Source organism: Brassica oleracea, chromosome C3, assembly GCF_000695525.1.
Source record: "Brassica oleracea var. oleracea cultivar TO1000 chromosome C3, BOL, whole genome shotgun sequence".
NCBI classification, from domain to species: Eukaryota; Viridiplantae; Streptophyta; class Magnoliopsida; order Brassicales; family Brassicaceae; genus Brassica; species Brassica oleracea.
Genome location: NC_027750.1, coordinates 52,959,736 through 52,973,948, shown reverse-complemented (window position 1 = coordinate 52,973,948; position 14,213 = coordinate 52,959,736). Strand labels below are relative to the sequence as shown.

General features: G+C 37.9%; 2 protein-coding genes and 1 pseudogene across 4 annotated transcripts; all 3 read right to left on the bottom strand.

Annotated features, from left to right (window-relative positions):
- Positions 1–127: 127 nt before the first annotated feature.
- LOC106336102 (cation-chloride cotransporter 1) lies at positions 128–5,771 on the bottom strand. 2 transcript variants are annotated; one of them, XM_013774826.1, is made up of 14 exons: positions 5,718–5,771; positions 5,408–5,644; positions 4,994–5,140; positions 4,438–4,516; positions 4,207–4,295; positions 4,014–4,128; positions 3,730–3,830; positions 3,518–3,579; positions 2,977–3,204; positions 2,775–2,889; positions 2,471–2,665; positions 1,787–2,187; positions 1,463–1,624; positions 258–1,336 (listed from the first exon to the last, which is right to left on the bottom strand). In XM_013774826.1, exons 2-14 carry the CDS (start codon positions 5,551–5,553, stop codon positions 258–260), a joined length of 2,919 nt encoding a protein of 972 aa, XP_013630280.1. In that variant the 5' UTR covers positions 5,554–5,644; positions 5,718–5,771. The 2 variants fall into 2 exon arrangements, with proteins under 2 accessions (XP_013630279.1, XP_013630280.1); XM_013774825.1 differs by lacking the exon at positions 5,718–5,771 and having other exon boundaries at positions 128–1,336; positions 5,408–5,706.
- Positions 5,772–6,027: 256 nt separating this feature from the next.
- On the bottom strand, positions 6,028–9,479 carry LOC106335489 (annotated as a pseudogene). Its single transcript, XR_001268731.1, has 4 exons — positions 8,948–9,479; positions 8,707–8,776; positions 7,328–8,556; positions 6,028–6,813 (listed from the first exon to the last, which is right to left on the bottom strand). The product of XR_001268731.1 is annotated as a BTB/POZ domain-containing protein At1g30440-like (transcript).
- A 1,680-nt stretch (positions 9,480–11,159) lies between these two features.
- LOC106334714 (cell wall protein DAN4-like) lies at positions 11,160–12,937 on the bottom strand. The gene is made up of 3 exons (XM_013773050.1): positions 12,628–12,937; positions 11,621–12,415; positions 11,160–11,530 (listed from the first exon to the last, which is right to left on the bottom strand). The coding sequence occupies exons 1-3, from the start codon at positions 12,760–12,762 to the stop codon at positions 11,261–11,263; spliced, it is 1,200 nt and encodes a 399-aa protein (XP_013628504.1). The 5' UTR covers positions 12,763–12,937; the 3' UTR covers positions 11,160–11,260.
- Between the last annotated feature and the right edge of the window lie 1,276 nt (positions 12,938–14,213).

Below are 14,213 nucleotides of genomic sequence, written 5' to 3'. Positions count from 1 at the left end.
ATAGAAAATTGCCACTCAAGTAAGCTCGATATCCTTATTAATGGACAACAAAAGATGGCAACAACAAAATTTATCTTGCATGAATTTCCAATTCAATCACTTTCAACAAAAATTGAATTCTTGTACTACAAGGTTAAATATATATATATATATAAACTGTAAAAAAATGTATGAGGAAGAGAGGGAAAAAAACCTAACCTTGAAGGTCAAGGTCTTTGATTTTGTTGGTGAGTATAACAAAAAAAAAAGATACGAAACTATGTAAACAAAGTTACAACATCCTTGTGATACCCTCTCACGATCAACATCCTCGGGACATTCTCCACCAGCAAATCCATATACTCCATGTAGAAATACGCCGGGTGGTTCAACGGAGGCGGCGGGAGACTAACCAGCACCACCGCGGCCATCCTCGAGTAACTGAGTATGGTCGAGTTCAGTTTCAGCATCGTGTATAGAAACTTCTCCACTTGTTGCTCATTCACCACCATCATTTTCCCGTTTGCCAACCTTGGAGTCGAACCTTGACTCTTTATCTCTCCCAAGTAATCCGAGATTCGTCTCTGCGCAGCATCAAAGGCCTCCAATGAATCTTCTTTGCTGTTTCCTTCTGATCTTATGTCCCACGACTTCATCGTCACCACGATTACTTCCGCTTGCATTCTGAGGTCGTAGAGGAACTTCTTCACGTCGGCCTTTAGTGCTTCCGCGTCTGAATCCTCTTCAGCTATGCAGAAGAGCTGGATCTTGCAGCTCTCGAAGCTTTCTTTCGTCAGAAGAAGCTGCGAGAGGAGAAGCATGAGACCGCCGTCTCTCACGATCCAGTACAAGTCGATTGTTCCGTACTGTCTTTGGTACTCGTTTGGCCATTCCTCTAACCCTTTGATGATGACAACTCCTTTGTTTGCTGTTATGCAGTCGTTGATTATCCCAACAAACGTGGATGGAATCTCTGTTAGATTCTCCCGTCGCCAGATCTCGGGGTAACGCATTACGACAATGTTGGGTTTGAGGTTTCCAAGTCCCATCGTCTGGATGATCCCGCGGAAGCCTTCGGTCATGTTTGGAGCTACAACGATTTCAGCTACGCCTTCGCAACGCTTGTACTCAATGTAGGTGGCTAGTTGTTTGCAGGCTTCTTTTGCTTCTTCAGCACATTCATAGTAGTCACCGTCTAGTATTGAGACAAAGATCGACATTCCACGACCTTTTTTCTTCATACAGTTGGCAAAATCAGCCAGCTTAGGATGGCATGGAACATTCTCTGGGAGCTGTCCCCATGGTCTGCAGAAAACAAGGGGGATTGGATACCAGTTCTTAGGGTGCACTTGATCCGCTGCAATTTGGAGAAAAGATAAGCTTAGATAAATGGACCATCTAATATTTGAACCTAATAAATAAGGCAGGTTCCGGTGTAACAACATATAGAGAATGTATATTATATAACACTTATGTGGCTTACCTCCGAGTGACCTGAGACTACGAAGGGCCAACTGAAAATATGCACTCTTGAAACCATCACCCCAGTCTCCGGCCTTTCCTTTTAGCCCAACGTATTTGTATATAAGACTTGCAAGCGCAATGGCAACGACAGTGAATGACCAAGAAATCAAGAACATGATCACTGCAACCGTACAGAAAAAAAGGGAACATCAAAAAGAGTCTTCATAATAATAAGACATCTCAATCTTCAGGTAAGACAAGACAATTTGTTTTATAGGAATGGACTACAAAAGAAGACTGTACAAAAGACAATCTTCAACAACAAGTATTTGAATATTCATACCTATGCAAAGTGAGGCTCCAACAAAGGAAAGGCTCCAGTGATGGTATTTCCACCGTGGACGCCAACTTGGAGCATCAAGTAGATCAAGCAGGAAACAAGACAAGTTTACTCCCGCGTAGCATAAAAGATAAAACATAGTCACAGTCGGTGTAATAAGATCTAGATTTCCGATAACAACACATCCGATGCAGATCAATGCTGTGAAAAGCGTCGCTATGTGAGGTTCGCTAGTATCCGCAACTTTAAAATAATTCAGGATGGGGAGAATATCATCATTTGCTATAGCCGCAAGCAACCTTGGGGCTCCTGTCAGACTCTGGAGAGCAGCCCCTAAGGTTGAGAGGATGATGCCAACGTGAACAATGAGGGGGAGAGGCCAAGCAACTGTGGCAGTAAGAAGCCTGCAATAGAGGAAAATTACTCTCGTATGAAAATTTTAAAAAAAAATCAAGGTGTTGAAGCGCTAAAAGAACAGGTCTCTGCGACCACTATCAGAAATGCTTAATTTATTCTTGACATATAGACTAAGAAAGTACACCTTTCGTAGGCCCCTAGTAGTTTTGTTTAGTACATTCAGAGCACAAAGCAACTTTTACTATCTTTCAAGTTTATCCATGCTAAATACACCAGATCGGCTTTGAAACAAAAAAAAAAACAAAGAAGTCACACGAGTAACACCGTTACCTATCAGTCAAAAGTTTGTCACGGGTAGCAACAGCTCCAAAAAACAGCACTGAGATCACATACAGTAAGGTGGTTGACAGAGTGGCAGCCAATGTTCCAACAGGAATTGATCTTTGTGTGTCTTTCAGTGAAGCTGATCTATTTGAACCAGCCATAATTCCTGTTACAGCAGGGAAAAATAGACCCACCAACTCACTGAAAAGTAACAAAGAGAACGGTATATAAATTTCAGAGTAACAAATAAACTTACACAAAAACTAGAGTTTTACTATCATAGGCAACAAAAATTCTAGATGTGACTCACTTGAAACTCCAGTATGTGCCTCCAAGTGGATCAGGAATTCCCGCATTATTTGTCATCTGATAAGCAGAACTCCAGTTATCTCTAAAACTTTTTAATCGCAAGCCCGTGATTCCAGCTGTTCAGATCATAACAATGGAAAGGTTAACAGTTTGGGGAAATATATCTCCATGCCTATATCCAACAATATCCTGAAATGGCTTACTGTCAGGATCATCTGTTTTTGCCAAAAACATCCCAATGAATATGCACAAGATAGAGAGCAACACGGGTAGTAGGAAAGCAGGTGCAACCCGATTGATCATCTTCACGCCGCCAAACACAATGAAGCATAGAAGTATAGTCACAACAATTCCATAAATCTGCAAGTCGTGTGAGCTTGGGCTTTGTACTGATTCGGCAACTGCAGTTCCATTAACCTTTGTGATAGTTTCTGCCATTAGAAATGAAACACATATAAGTGGCTAAATGTGACTAATAGGCTAAAGATTTTGTCCTCAAGGAAAACAAGTAAAGGTTTTGTCAGATTTTGGCAGTCAATAATATAGTTCTTGCAAATCCTCGATTGCATATAGGCGTTGCCATTTCCAACAATTGATGAAACAAGTCTTTGACGTCAAGACTAACATGAATAAAGTAGTGATCGAAAAACTGATGAATTACTAAGAGTTGTTGGACATCCTAGTACCCCTTTTCTTTGGTTCACACTTCACAGGTTTCAATTCTTACAAGTTCCACAGTAATACCTCTAAAAATCCCAGCAGCAGGGAACGCTTTTAAAAAAGTCTCCACAGCACCCAAAACGTACCTACATTGATAAGGAAGAAAGCAGATAAATTAGTCATTAGAAGCACTCGGAGACCATGTGAAACTGAACAGAGCACCAGCAACTTAGAGTGTTGAGCTTAAGACTTTCTCCAAGAGAATCTATTTCAAAGGATCCAGAATATACACTTACAGAGCTCCAGCAACTGCATTGCCAAGGAAGAAGCATAAACCTATGCTAATCCCAACCTCCGGACCAAGAGCACGACCAATGAGGTAATATGGTCCTCCACCCTGGAAGTAAAGTAATGCGAGTTATTTACGGAATAAACTTGATGTCCTACATATTGTTCTATCACAAAAGAAAGAGAGAAGTAATAGGGGTGCTAAGTATGGACCAGAAACCCAACGAATGGATGGATACATTTTAACTATTGTAAAAGAAAATTCCGGGTGATATTACAGAAAAATAATTACCTTCATTGCGCCATTTGTCGCAATAGCACTCAAAGATATTGTCGTCAAAAATGTACATAATCCACACAGCAATACCAATACCAGGCTTTGTCCGATACCAGCCATGCCAACAATCCTGAAAATTAAACAGATTAAGACACGCCATGGTGACTTAGCAGATTGTTGTGCAACATCAAGTACTCTGCAGTCTTACCATGTGAAACGGATATAGTATATAATTCCTAAGATGTTTTGCAAGCAGGGAACGAAAACTCCCATCATTGTACCCATCTTGAGAGCAGGCTGCAAGAACATGCAGATATTATAACATCGTGAAAAATTAGAAATGCAGCGATAGTCAGTAAAAATGGGCGCTTAATCAAAACAGCCTGGCAGAAATCATCTAAATTGTGTGAGTTAGAAGCTAATGGGAATAGGAAGATACCTTTGGGTGCCCTTGCATGATGGAGATATCCTCCCCATCTCTAGGGCTAGATGGTGCTGGAATTTGCTCTCCTGTCATGCTGAAGGAGATATTCATCACATTACCACATGTAACATTAAGAGAATATGTGTTTTCCCAAAACAAATGACAACTGTTGACTGAATAAGCAAAGCATAGTTTACGGTAAAAGATGCATTTACACATTGGGAAAATGAAAGAGAGATCCTCATTTCGTTATATAAAAAAAAAAAAAAAAATACAAGACACTTATGAATTCCTGAGAACAACACAAGGCGATAGAAAGCACATCAGTTCTATACTAGAATCATGAATCTTATACATAGTCATAAACACAATTCAAGAAAAGCAAGAAACTTGTATTCAATGACTCCACCGTTTCAGCTCAGACCAAAAAGATCACACTGATCAATCAAAGCAAGAGACCATTTCCAGTAAAGTTCTACCTACCATTTAAAATATTCAAGTAAATATAAAGGTTGATTCATAATTCTAATGTACAATTCTACATGCAAACAACAATTAAAATCGCATGTACCTCTTCAAACCAAGAATGTTCACAAGAGAATCGAAACCAAACAATTCCAGCTTGGATTCCTTCTGATGGCCATTGACTCCATCTTCTGGTATTGGACCCTCCCTTGCACCAGCTCCCATCTCTCCCGGTGCAACTACTCTTATGTTCCTGTCAAAAACCTACAAGCGTGAGACCCTCACCATGAAAGGAAAAAAAAAAAAAAAAGTAAACAATACTGAATCATTCAACATCTCTTTCCAAGGTAAGAAGACCTTAGAATATTCCAATCACACGATTCTTAACCAAATCGCATCCCGTTTCTACTAATCAGTACATGTAATCGTTAATCATCATCATCATCATCATCACCAAAGAGATGATCAATGCACATTCAAAACCACTGTGCTACAACACCACAAGGAACACAAATCATACTTGAGGGTGGAAGAGGAAGATCCAGGATCGATGGATGACATTTCGACAACCGCTCTATCGTGCGCCCCCACCGGCCTGTATTTTCCTCCGCCGAGTCGCGGGAATTCCTCTTCGCCGCCGGCTTCTTCAATGTCGCCCCTATCCATTTCTCCCGCCCGAATCTGGGCAGATCCGTTGCTCCTTTTTTCGCAAATGAGAAGGATATCTCGTCGGAGTTAGAGATCGGAGAGTTTGAATCTGACGAGATATGAGATCGAATTAAAGGAAGAAAGTAACAAAATATTATTAAAAAGAAGTCAAATTAAATTACTATTTGGGGTTTCTAATTTGTAAAGCTGGCGGCTGAAATGTCCTTCGATTTCTTAACATAAAGTCTGCATAATAGTCTTGGTAAGTATAAGTTCAAGTCCTTTTTAATTAACCATTTATTTAACTCTAGTTTAAGCAATCTTCACTTTAACAAACCACTACTTACGTTTACATTAATTAAAGGCTTATGAGTTATCTTCCTCAATCAGAGAGGAAAAACACGTTTCAGACATTTACTGTGATTGTTCTTGTTTTGTAACTCTTATTATCGTCAAAGCAATTATAGATTGCTCTTGTTTTTTAGTTGTTAATTTCCTTAACAAGTTCCAATAATAATGACAATAAAACAGTTTGGTCGTCATACATAGACAATCGAAAATAACACGTGAGAACAAGCACCACTTTGACTACAATGCACATATTTTTTTAACAATGTTAAGCTCTTTCTTCTTCCTTAAAAGCTAAACCATGAAAACTTTTTACCATTTTCACCTTTCAGAACTAATGCTCGAAGCTTTCTTATGCTTCCCACGACGTTCCTTGACATCCTTAAGCTTCTCTATCTTCACATTCTCACTGTTAGACTTTGACACAGACCCTTCTTGAGCACTGCACATCTGATGTGACTTCAGCTTTATACCAAACCCGAGTTTCTTAGAAACATTCTCCCACGTTTTGCCACCACCACCAACCTTACTCGTCTTACCGAGTTTCTCAATCTCCTGTCTCATATTAGAACACTCTTTCTCCAACTCGCAAACCCTCATCCTCATACTGTCCATCCCAACTTTCAAGACTTGATTCTCTCTTACTGCACTTGCCCATCCTCCTCCTCCTCCTCCTCCTTCGGCTGATCCTCCTGCAAATCCGCCGCTTCTTAACTGCCTTGACCCACCATCGAGGTTGTCTGAAACCAGGAAGCATCCAGCTACAGAGGTTCTAAGCTGAAGCTGCTCAAAGAAGAGGACTTGGACGATTACTCTTAGTGGTAATCTGTCGTTCTGCGCCGCGTGTGTGCAAGCTTCTAAAGAGAGTTTCTGGCAGTCTAACAACCTGCAAAGATTCTCTCTCTCTGTTTCCGCTAACCACGGATGATGCTGCAAATGAAGAAAAGAAGCAACTTAATAAGTCTTTGTTAAATAAAAAACTTGAGCTATGCATTCGGTTTATTCAGTTTTTTGGATCGGTTTATTTGGGTTTTTCAGATCGGTTTATTCGGTTTTCTTTTCTTTTTTTTTTTTGATTTTGGAAAAATGCTGCCAATGTATACCGAACTATATTTCGGTTTGGTTTGGAATTCAGGTTACTCGGTTTGGTTTTCCGTATTATTATTTATTCCGAATTGAACCAAAATCGGTTAAATATATCAGTTTATTTGGTTAAAAAATTAAAAATCGGTTATGTAAATTTTGATTTTTCGGGTTTATTCGGTTTATTAGTTAAACGAACCGAACCAAAAACCCATTAAAATTTTAAAGTTGACAGGTCAGTTTATTGGTTCAACCCGATGTTAAACCAGAAAATTTGGTTTGGTCGGTTCGGTTTACTTCGGTTCATACCGAATATCCGGCGCTATGAAAAAACAATTATAGTAGAAGATTTATGGGTTACCTTTAGGTAAATGTCTATTGCACGATAGAGTCCATCATCCAAGAGCCTAGCACACTCAGGAACAGAACCAGCTAAAGCTTGAAACTTGGGAAGCTTGAGATTAACATCAGGAGCCACTTCAGCAAGATACCCATCAATCAGCTTCGAAACCGCCGTCATCGGCGTTATCCTCTGCGGTGATCCCATCAAGTTCCCATCATCCACCGAAGAGCAAGGAGAGCCAACACCACCACCAACAGTCATGATCTGATCAGTACCAAGAAAATGATCCAAGATCCTCTGCACAGAGTCAACATCGTATAGAGTCTCCATCGTATGAGTAAAGCTAGGCATCACAAGATCCTCCAACGCCGCCTGGTCGAGCTGCATCCCTATCCTCTTCTCCAAGTTAGCTGGCTAGCCTTCAGAATCTTGGCGACTCTGAGCATGTCGACGAAGAACTTGGTCGGGACTAAACCTTTTTGCACGGGGAGAAGGTCTTGGATCTCTTCGAGCAAGTGCTTCTGCTCTTCTTCGGAGAGTACCGTCCCTGAGCTGCTGAAACGACCGCTAGCTTCAGGTTCTCCACGGCGTCGTTTTAAACCGGGTAAGTGTTTTCTTGTGTAGTAAGTTAAAGAACCGGCGATGATGTCTTCTCTTACGCCTCCTCGTGAGTCCATGACTGTGATGAGTCTCTTAAAGAGAGGAAAGCTAAGCGTGGACGCGTCCTCGTACCACCAATCTGAGCTAGTGTGTTTAACTCTAGCCCCCGTGCTTATCCCGTTCCATAACACGCTGCCACCTGGACTCTGCATGGGGTCCACGACCGGCCATCCGAAAAGGTTCGGGTCTGTTGTTGATGCTCTCACGGCTAGCGACTCTATGCATTTCTTGGTGATGTTTAACTCCTCAGCGTAGTGGGAGACCTCGCTGCAGGTTTGGAGGGATTTTAGTGAGTCTTTCCAGCTTTTGAGGACGACTTGGTTGAGGAAAGTTTCGGTTTGGGAGATTAGGTTTCCTTCGGCGTGCTCTTCAGTCATTTCGAGATGCTCAGCTGCGCATCTGAGGTGTACAACGTTGGAGGCGGTGAGTTCTAGCTTTACGCCGTAGCAGAACTTGGCCATTAGCTCGAAGGTTTTGTCTCCTCCGGGAAGATCAGAGATTTGAATGAGACATTTGTCATCATCTGCTTCTTGAGATGCCTCTGCGATGTTTCTTTCCATGACTCCACTTCTAGAGAGCAAAGGAAACTGCACATAGCACAGAATCAAAAAGCCTATAAGAAAAACTTTATTTTTTTTCTTAAAGAGGAGGCTTGGTAGACACTGGTTTCTACAGTAAGTGTAAGGATTCATCAAGAAGAGAGTGTTGTCTTGTTCAAGCAAGCAAATCAAGTTTACCTTGTGGAGATGGAAAGACATTTCCCCAACTTCAACGACAACATCACTTGGAAGTCCAGTTGTGCAAAACCTGTAATAATTGAGCACAAAAAAAGAAGAAGACAAAGGAGGAAACTTTGACTCAGTAATGCTGAGACCAAAGGTCTCAAATCCAGTACGAGACATTAGGAGGAGAATCAAGAAGAGGCAAAAAATGGAACAAAGATAGACTATAAAACAAGTAGAGAGCAAGTGAATATACCAAGCCTGGCCTTGTCTCTGGAAAGCATCAGATTTGGATCCCAGCTTCATGCAAGCCATACTTTCTCTCACTCAACAGAATCCAACAAAGAAACTTACAATAGCTAAGCCTCCAAAAACCCTAACGTACAACAACCAAACAAAAAAAAAAAAAAAAACTGCTAATTTTCCCAGAAAGAACGAGACTTTGGATCTATCCCTTAATACCCAGATCAATTTCACTCAGAAAACAAACACTTAAAAGCTACCTCCTTTCTTCACTCTCAGTAGCTCACATTAATCTTCCAGAAATTAAAACCTCAACGCCCAAAAGAATCACACGGAATGTGTAATAATATAGAGAGATCCCCTTGGCCAAAGCCCCCCACTAAAAGAAACTCAGAATCTTAAATAATCTTATCTGTAACACCAAATTAAAACCTTTTCCCCCAGCAAAGTAATGAAAAGAAAGAAAGAAGATGAACCCCCAAAAACCCAGCTAGACAAGAACAGCTAAGCAGAGAAGTAACTTACCAGTTCTTGTTGCTTTATACGAGAATATACATGTAAGGGGACCATATAGCCAATTGATTGATGTCTGGTAATAAGGAAAAAGTAAAATTAAATATAGTTAATATTTTTGTGTTTTTGTATTGGTTGCTTTAGAATATAGAAACTTTATTTTAATCCATAGTGTAATAAAAAGGTGGACATTTGAAAATCTCGACATTTATATTAGAAGTTTTTTTTTTATTATTATTATGAGCACATGCACTTGGAGGGTCCTTCACTCCTTTGTATCTTCAAACATACTCATTGTGTTGATTCTTGAAATTAGCGAACATTTTTGTTTGTAGCTAAAATTACATAAAGTGTGAAAGTTTGATTAATTACGTCCTAATCTTTACTCAAAGAATCCAATCCTTCTCACTAATCTTTGGCTTGCGAGTAAGGTTATAATATGCTCACTCTCCGTAGAGACCATTTTATAGATACCATACAAGTATATGATTATGAAAGTCATACAATTTTTATCTTTTTTTTTGTTGACAAAATACAATTTTTATCTTGCAGTAAATATGAGATTTTAATAAATTTTTGTTAATATATAGTAATTGTTTGTAATGTTTTTGTTTGCTAAGAAATTGTTTGTAATGTTTATTACATTTTTGTCTTTGTTTTCTAATTTTAAATAGTTCTCCACATTGTAACTTTAAAACTATCTTCAATGTTACGTTATCTTTTATTTTAACTATAAAATATATGAAGAAGCTCTACAGTATATTTTATACAAATATAAAGAAATGTTATTATTTTTTGATATAGGGAAAATAGTAACCTTTATGTTAAAGAAAAAATATATTTTATATATAACATCTAAAGTTAAATATAGAATTGAGTTGAAAATGCCCTAAATAATTCGAAGGGGATTACTGTAGCTGGGAATTCGCTTTGCTGATCAAAATTAAGGATAAGTGCCGTCAGTCTTTCTACCACTTTTTAACAACTGACTAAACATAACGCTATACATATGTTTATAAAAAAGAAAAAGACAATGTAATATGCTTAAATTTCGAAACCAATAATGCGAACTTGGCGAAGTCAGAAAGACATTATTGACAAAAATATTCCTCTATTATTAGTGACTGACTGAATGTGATTTTGTCCGTACTATCTATCTAAGCATGTGGTTGAAGCTTCCTTGTCCGACGAAATTGGTTTTGGCTATAACCAGCATGGCCACGTGAAGATTAATTGAGCCTCTCTCCAGCTTATATCGTTGGTTTTAAGTTTTGCATTTCTCAACTCTCCACTAAAAACTGAACCAAGGACTTCGATAAATAATAAGTTAATTACTAATGATTATATCATGCTTTAAACTGTGCCCTGACGACGATTTTAAGTAAAATCATTTGAAAATTTGAAGTTTTGTCCGGGCTTCTAGCCGTGCACTGACTCAAGAATAAACCATGTGTGGTAATGATGAATCTAAAGAATTCTAATGAAATTCTTACGTGGCAACCATTAGGGAGAGCCCTATTCAAATTCCATACATATGATTCATAAGTAGGGGGGATACAAAGGATTTTATATATTGTTAAAGATAAAGTAATTATATTGTGGCTAATTTCATTTCAGAAACAGGGCAAAAATATCACAAAAAATCTTTTCAAAAATCAGCACTTTTACATGAATGGCATGTAGAATAGAATGCTTACAGTCTATATATACGTTTACATAGTTATTATTTGCTGGCCTACACTAATCTTTGTTTTATTTACAATCAAAATTGAATAATGTAAGCTATTGGTTACTAATTTTGTCATCTTTGAGTTCAATTTGCCTGCGCTGTTCCCGTGGAGGCTGATGTTGAAGTAGAAGTAGTTGTCGAAGTTTCACTCTTAATAGCAACCTCAACGAACTGGGTTGTGACTTGTTCCCACTTGGTGATTGTCGTCTTTATCTCTGCTTGTTGTTCTGGTGTGCATGTCATTGCTCCTCCTTTCTTGCTTTGATTTTGGGTTACAATTTTAGCGTAGATTGCATTTAGCTCTTCCATATTCTTTATCACTTCTGCTTGGTAAGTTTCCATTGACTTCTTTACCTGTCGATATTACCAAGAAAAAAAAGAATATATGTAATATAGACGTTTGGTTATTAATATTCTAAATGAAATATTCATTTTGTAACGTACTTCTGCTGATTTGTTTCCAATTCTTGAACGAATAAATTGCATGGCATCACCTATTTTCCCAACAGCACCTTTGATCATAGCGAACAAGCCTCCTTTTTTCTTAGGAGAAGAAACCTTTGCGGAACCTGCCATGGTACTCTTTAGCTTCTCGAAAAATTGCTTGTATTCCTCCTTTGGTGGACACTTCTTCTCAAGGTTCATTAGGAATGTCATAACTTGTTCGGAAGTCTGAGTCTCGACTTCTGTCACTGTCACCTCCGTGGTCTGGCTAGTGGTTGCACTTCTACTTGAAGCAGTGTTCGTGGTACCTTGAGATTGATTGTTTGTATCCGTAGAGAGAGTTCCAGCTCCAGGATTTGAACCAGCTGACGGCTTGTTTGATGGACTTCCAGTAGCGCTTCCGGAGTTAGGACTCGAAGAGCCTTCAGTGGTACCTTGAGATTGATTGTTTGTATCCGTAGAGGGAGCACCTTGAGATTGATTGTTTGTATCCGTAGAGGGAGTACCTTGAGATTGATTGTTTGTATCTGTAGAGGGAGTTCCAGCTCCAGGATTTGAACCAGCAGAGCCTTCGTTGTTTGTTGTTGTGCTAACTACCATAGTGTTTGCGACCTTAACAATCACAGTCTGCCACTTCAAGATCCCATCTTTGATTTCTTTAAGCTGTTCAGGTGTTAGTGTCGTGGTTTCTTTCTCTTCTTTCTTGCGGCCACCGAGAATTCTACCAGCCAAAGATTTCATAAACTTAAAGGTTTCGATAGCTTCCTGTTTCTCCTCTTGAATTTCACTCTTTATCTATTATGCATAATATGCATGATGAAGTAGATAAAAATTGTTTATTAGCCTCGGACCCGATCGCTTAGAGCATCGTGATTTTATGCGATAATTTGTATGTAAAATATTATGAAAAACTTATATGTAAAATAAAAACACATATAACTTCTGAGTGCTTAAAGAAATATTAGAATGTCAGAAAGGCCCTAATTATAATAACCTCTTTCACTTACCCTTCCAATAGCAAAAGAGGCTATGGTTTTGAGGATGCCTGCTTCTTTGGCCTTCATGTCAGCATTATCTTTTTTGCCAAATATTTTTAATGGGCAAACATACTTGGCAAATCCTCTGAGTTTGTCGAAGAACATTTTGAATTTGCTTGTTTTAGGACACTCTTTCTCGAGGTTCCCCACAAATATCGTCACTACTTCAACAGTGTAGCCTTACACTTCACCCACTGTCTTCGGATCTTTAATCTGAGGCAAAGATGGCTTCAGCTTCAGAAAAGCTGAAGCCACGTCCAAAAGGGTTACAGATGCAAATAGAAGTGTGAAGCATAACAATAGATGAACTCTTGCCATTATTCTTTATCTTTTTTTTTTTGGTTTTTCCAAATTTTCGATATTTTTTTTTTTTTTTTTTTTTTTTTAATTTTCGATATCTTATGAGAAACAAAGTATGAATTGAATGGTTTGAATCGAAATGGAATTATTTGTTTGTTTTATAGGGTCGTTTAGTGTTCTATGTTTAGAATCGTTGATCCTATAACCATTGAGAATTTGGTGGACTAGCAAAGAATTTAATGGTTCCTTACGTTTCACAAATCATTGATTTTATACCACAAAAACAAAAAGACATAAAGTAACTCATCTAAAATAACATTTAATAAATTTCAATAAATATAAATAACATGTTTTAGTAGGAGATATAACATGTTGATTCCCATTATATCATGTTTTCCAGTGTTTTTTCTAGTAAAAACAGAAAAGAATAATTTGTCCCCCTAATTACTGTCGTCCGTCTGCCTTTGTCTTCCTCCACTCATCACATAATCTAAAGATTCATTTTCTCTTACCAACAATTCACAATCTATATTATTAAAACCGAAATACTTTTTGGTATTGTTTGGAAACATAGATAACAAAATAAATAAAAATTGTTTGCAAACATCTATAGCAGATTAAATATTTTCTTTTATTTACACATTTAGCCATTACATTGACAATAAATTAAGTATTTTCTTTTTGTATCTCTTTTTATTTATAGATTATGCCACTGCATTTAAAATAATTAATATCAATAGTTGTTGTTTCTTTATGGTGAAAATAAAAACACAAACTTATATATAGAATATATTATAAATAAAATTTTAAATATAGTATTCCCTTATTTAGTTTAGTCAAATATAAAAATTTCGAGAGTTCAATTTTCAAGAAAATAAAATATCATAAAATTAATAATTAATAATTCATAGAAAACTAATGTCAAAACTAATTTTTTTAGTATGTTGTTTCATTTTAAAATAAATTTACAAAAAACAGGTTAATAAATGAATAGTACAATTACATCAAATTGTATCAAGTTATAAATTTTTTAATATAACATTATGTACTAGGCCTGGGCAAAATAACCGGAACCGAAGAACCGAACCGGAACCGAACCGAAATACCCGAAACCGGAACCGGACCAATACCCTCAAATACCCGAACGGTTCCTATATTTTTATATCCGAAATAACCGAACCGAACCGGAACCGAACCGAGAACCGAACGGATATCCGAATATATAAAAATATTAATTATATATACATATAACATCA